The sequence below is a fragment of the Paramisgurnus dabryanus genome, chromosome 7 (genome assembly GCF_030506205.2).
Source record: "Paramisgurnus dabryanus chromosome 7, PD_genome_1.1, whole genome shotgun sequence".
NCBI classification, from domain to species: Eukaryota; Metazoa; Chordata; class Actinopteri; order Cypriniformes; family Cobitidae; genus Paramisgurnus; species Paramisgurnus dabryanus.
The window spans coordinates 24,245,310-24,251,333 of NC_133343.1; the positions used below are offsets into that span (position 1 = coordinate 24,245,310).

A 6,024-nucleotide genomic window follows, 5' to 3' on the forward strand; every position below is an offset into this window, starting at 1 on the left:
GATCTATTTAAAAATAGAGAAGTTACGAAAACGTAAAAATGGGGGTCAACCCCAGTGCAGTAAGATTGTAAAAGAGATTGGTAAAACTTTTTTAGCAGTTAGCCAACGTAAATTTGTTTGTACTCGTTGATTTCTTCATATTGCTATTCAAGTTGTACCAGAAGAGGATTTTTTTTATTTTATTTAAATGTACTTTTCAATGTAAATTGTAAATATTGTGGTATTATATAAATTAATTTTAACTTGATTCTAAAAGTTATGTCAACTTTTCACAAGCCAAAGCTTAAATTACTAAGTTGAATTGACTTAATTGTTTTGAAAAAGTTGTTTTAACGTCATGTTGCATCAACTTTGAGGACAACAAGTTTTATGTGTTAAAAATTGGTAAGCATAAAGATTTGAGCAACTTTGACAAGGGCCAAATTGTGATGGCTAGACAAGCATTTCCAAAACTGCAGCTCTTGTGGGGTGTTTCTGGTTTGCAGTGGTCAGTTCCTATCAAAAGTGGTCCAAGGGAGGAAAAGCAGTGAACCGGCAGCCAAGGCTCATTGATGCACATGGGGAGTGAAGGCTGGCCTGTGTGGTCCGATCCAACAGACGAGCTACTGTAGCTGAAATTGCTAAAAAGTAAATGCTGGTTCTGATAGAAAGGTCTAGTGGAGTCCATGCCTCTACAGGTCAGGGCTGTTTGGGTGGCAAAAGGGGGACCTACACAATATTAGGCAGGTGGTCATACTATTATGGTTGATCAGTGTATATATAAAAATAAAAATATATACACATATTTATTTACATCGGCATGCACAAACTACAATTGGATTGCTTTACAAGTCAGTCAGATGTGTACCATTCCAGGGTCTACAAACTGTTTACAGTCAATTAAATACATTTTGTGAGTTATTTAATAAGCACCATCTGTTCTCTGATTTCATTTATTTTTCCAGGGTGCCGTATAACTTATGCATTACGTCTATTCTCAATGGACAGCCCATCTGGTTATGATGAGCTCTCTCTTAAAAGCTTATAATGAGCTTTATAGAAACCTCACCCGTGTCATGATCTTACATGTTAAATATCTTACAGCAATTCAAAAATGTAAAAAAATAGGTTGTTTATACAATTGACCGTGTATGGTTCATGGAATGTTGACCGCAATAAGTATCCAATCAATGGAATTTATTTGATATGATCTATATGAGAAAAACAAATGTAAGCACATGTTGAAAATCTGTGTAAACCCAAAAGCATGTGCATGAGTATACTGATAGTTTCCAAATGTAAACAGGTTGGTGATGGAATCCAATACCATTCCATTTACGTAATATATGCCTGTTAATGCACATTTAAAAAAAATCTAAACCCCACAATATATTTAATAAAAATGTCCTTAGCAGAGTCACATATTGTTGTCAATAGCTTTCAAAATTCGTCACCCTTCCTGTTATCTGATTACACACAAACTTCCTGCGTCTTTAAATGGGGTGGGGTCCAAAACTAGCGGTTTCCCCACCAGCTCTTTTCTTTACAATGTGGGTGAGTATATGAGAGCTTTTGTACTGGGCTGACTGAACACTGAAGTCAACGGTTGACTGAGAAGAGGACAAGGTTATTTCTATCATGAGGAGGCAGAAAGGAATCTGACAAAGAACACATTGCCATCATATATAAGGAGGGGAACTGGTGTGAAACAAGTGAAGCAAAGGACAGATATCACTACGTGTTTTGAGTTTAATGGTAAGATGCTTTGTACTTTTTAATTTGCTTTTAAAGAATACTTGACTACTTAATGTACTTTATTAAAAAATAAAACAAATAGTTATTGAATGCCTGATTTTAAATCAGTTTTACTCTAACATACTGATTTAAAAAGAAACAATTATTGAAGGTTAAATGCTTTTGCAAACTACTGTATGGTTTGGTATTACTGGAACATATTATAAAATAAAACAAAAGATACATTTTGTTTTTATATACATTTTATTATGTTATGTTCATATTGCCAATAAATGTATGTGATAAGATACTAGCCAAAGGTATGTGAGTATATAAGTAAAAAAACAACACTTTAATTTTTTCCCAACTACATTTTAAAGTCAAATGCAATGAAAAGTGTTGTACCACAGATGTGTTTGTATGCTTATGGTGAGAAAAGTAAATTCCTTAATCTGGTGCATTTCCTGACAGGAAACATTTACGTGCAACAGACTGTTTCATCATGAGGTTCACGTAGCACAGCGAAACTCATAGTTTATAGCATATTAAATCACACAAATCACAGTTTTTAACTGTGGCGTTCAAAGCACAAATTTATAGGTAACACATGTTGCCCTTCTGCAGCTACATTTAATTTGATTTTACTACTGCAGCTTAACTTAGTCATCTGCTATTGAAAGCAGAGCACGTGTGCTGCTTAGAGTAGCTGTTTATCTACTTTCTATATGATTGGTGAACTGTAATTATTCTTATAGCAATCCATACGTATTTTACGAGGTGGCTATTCGTATTAACTCACATTCTTACATTTTTGTACGATTTACTTTTGCCCCGTGACATTGAGGTTATGGGCGAGGTTATGGGTGGGGTTTCATTGTTGTTTTTTATGCTAAACGTATGTTTTTGAACGATTCGCTTTGTATTAATTCATCTGAATTAGCCAACTTGTAAAATATGTACAATTTCTAAAGAGATCAGGCTGAATTATTAGAATTTTTTAATGTATCCTGTTATACATATCTGCTGTAGAGAGAATAGCTTCAGACAGAAGAGTCTATAAACACTGTCTACGTTTATTTCTGCGATAACAACCTGTTGTCTACAGTATACATTATCCCTTACATAGTATACATTTATCAAATACTTTTGCATAGAATCTGCTTAATCCACAGTGTATAAAATTGGCTGTGATTATGCAGCTGGTTGCCAGTAACCTACTGTAGAAGATAAAGACTGAAAATATTTCATGTTCATTTAACTTTGAACAAACTGTTGCCAGTAAATAACATAAATGTAAAATCTACAGTAAGTTACTGGCAGCTAGTTGACAGTAATACTGTAATTTCTACAGAAATCTTTTACAGTGCAGGCCTCAGGTCATTCAGAAATATTGCTTTGTTGGAAGAATAAGAGTCGAATATGCTTATTTACAAGAAAACATGTCAGACACACTTAGAGGAAAAGAACTAGATATTGACAAAGCTTTGTGGTTCTTAGTTTTGCTTTTTCATTTCAAATAAATGTTATATAAAAATGTGAATATCTACCGAGCCCCTAAGGTGACATTGGAGTAAAAAAAATCTAAAGATAGTTTCACATGCGCACGCGATAGTTTCACGTGCGTCCGCGAAAGTTTCATGTGCGCACGCGAAACTAAACGCGGTAGTTTTACATGCGCACGCATAATTAAACCCGGTAGTTTTACGTGTGCACGCGATAGTTTCACATGAGCACGTGATAGTTTCACGTGCGCACGCACAACTAAACTTTGTTTAATTTTTGCTCCATGTCCCCTTAGGGGCTCCGTAGATATCATTTCATATTTAAATATTTATATTTTTCTGTTTGTCTGCAGGAGTTAATGGACCTGTTGTGGTATGTGATGCTCGGCACCTGTGCCCTGAGTGCTGTTGTCTCTACTTGTCCAGATCACTGTCAATGTAACGGCGTAAAAATCCGATGCCAGGGGTTTATGATAAAAGATTTTCCATCTTCAATTCCATCAAACACCATCAGTCTCTTCATTACCAACACCAGCATACCAACATTAAAACCATCTGATTTTGAGAATTTGACTGATACGCTCACTTCATTTCTAGCAAAGGATTCAAAAATAACTGAGGTGCAACCGCATACCTTTAACCAAACGCTGAAACTTATTGCCTTGGGAATAAGTGGGACAGAGCTAACTTCTTTACCAGAGGATCTGTTTCAAAATCTAAAGGTGTTATCAACTCTGACATTGAGTAATAACAAACTTAAAGATCTTCCCTCCTCGCTTCTCCACCCCCTTACAGCTTTAACCAAACTGGACCTGAGCAAAAATAATCTTACCTTCTTGGCAGATGATGTGTTTCACAATTTAGGACAGTTGCAAGAACTTCAATTGCAAAGAAACTCTATTGAAAAGCTTAATGAACGTACTTTTAAAGGACTTAGTCAGCTCAAAGCTCTTGTCCTACAGCAAAATAATCTAATACATATATCAGAAGGAACCTTCAATGACCTGGTGAACCTTGAGACGCTGCATCTTCAAGACAACAAAATTACGCAGTTACCAGCAAATCTCTTCTCAAATCTACAAAAGCTGAAGAAACTCTTCCTCTCCAACAATAGGTTAACATTGCTTCCCCATGGAATCTTTTTTAATCTTCCCAGCTTATCTACTATCTCACTGTACAAGAACAAACTCAACCGTTTGTTGCCCGGGACCTTTGGTCCAGTGGCTCTCCGAGAGCTCTGGCTGTATGACAACATGTTAACCCACCTAGAGGAGAATGTTTTTAGCAACTTAACCGAAGTTTACCTTTTGGTACTTAGTAGGAACCAAATTCAGCACATTTCACCTGGTGCGTTCAACGGCTTGATGAAGGTTGAGGAGATCTCCCTACACACAAATCGATTAACAAGCATCAAAGGAGGAATTTTCAAAGATCTTCCGAAGTTAACCAACATATCTCTGGAGAACAATGAAATCAGACAAATTCCCGTTGATCTATTAGATGGCGTATCTCGGTTAAATCAGCTGGAGCTTCAAAATAACTCTCTTCCAAATTTACAAAAAGAATTTCTAAAGTCTTTGTCTGTGGTCGATAATGTCATACTTACACCAAATCCATGGAGGTGCGATCATGACATAATACCTTTATGGGATTGGCTGAAAGACTTTACAGGCAAAGTAAAGAATTTTACTTCTGTCGTGTGCGACAGTCCCGCACAATTGAATGGGATACCGATTAGAGATCTTAAGGATGAAAACATCACAGCAGGCACACAAGAGCTTGACGACGCATATGGAAGTGAGACGGAGGGATGGAAACTATCTAAAGAAAGTATCATCATCATAGTAGCCGTTCTTTGCTCTGCTCTCATTGTCAGCATCATTGCTTGTGTTTTATGGAGGAGGCACATGCGTGGCAGTCAAGACTTGGACCGTCAAAGAAAGAAAAACTCAGTCATCTGACATTGTTTGAACATTATGTAAAGTATCATCACTGTTTAGTATTCACTGTTTTCAATATCCATCCTTATTATTTTAGTTAGTGGAGTCATATTAAAGGGGACAGAGAATGAAAAACCATTTTTACCTTGTCTTTGTTGAATAATGAAAGTCTACCCGCATTCACGAACATACAAAAAGTGCTAGACATGCTAAATATCTCAGTCTCATAGAAATTCCTCTTTTAGAAATGTCAGCCAGAAAACGACATCACAGGCATCTCACTGCCCCTCCACTTTAAAATAATTGGCTACATTTTTTGAGTGGCAGCAAAGTCAGCCAATCAGTAATGAGATTGCAAGTTAAGCCAGTAGGGGGAGCCAAATAGGTGCAAAACCACTCCCCCACCCTAATAGAGCTATCTGAGAGAGGTTTTTAGGAAGCTTCTAAGGCATTACAGACCCAAAAAAAAAAAAGTGTCTACATGTCACATCACAGAACAAGGATAAATACCCCCTTCAATCATTCTATGTCACCTTTAAAAAAAATATGTTTGTGTTGAATATTTGTCCTTCTGAAATTGTGTATGCATGTGAGAGAGTGAATTTAGGTACACGTTGTCAAAATCTCAAAATGTCTAAAATCACATTGACTCAAATGTTATATATATTAAATGTTAAAAAACTCCACTTTCATAAGTCTCACATTTTGGAAAAAAATCCAGTATCTGTATTCTTCCCTTTTTTGGTCACTCTCAGTGTAACATAGTTTGAATTAAATCTATTTAAGATGATCACAGCAGAAGCGTTTTTTGTGTATGTAAAAGGAAAGTCTTAAAATAAACCATGAATCATCCGAAGGTTGTAAGTTGG

The 6,024-nt window shown here is 36.1% G+C and overlaps 1 protein-coding gene across 1 annotated transcript; it reads left to right on the forward strand.

Annotated features, from left to right (window-relative positions):
- Positions 1-1,508: 1,508 nt before the first annotated feature.
- lrrc15 (leucine rich repeat containing 15) lies at positions 1,509-6,000 on the forward strand. The gene is made up of 2 exons (XM_065272596.2): positions 1,509-1,734; positions 3,569-6,000. The coding sequence occupies exons 1-2, from the start codon at positions 1,732-1,734 to the stop codon at positions 5,174-5,176; spliced, it is 1,611 nt and encodes a 536-aa protein (XP_065128668.1). The 5' UTR covers positions 1,509-1,731; the 3' UTR covers positions 5,177-6,000.
- The last annotated feature ends 24 nt before the right edge of the window (positions 6,001-6,024 follow it).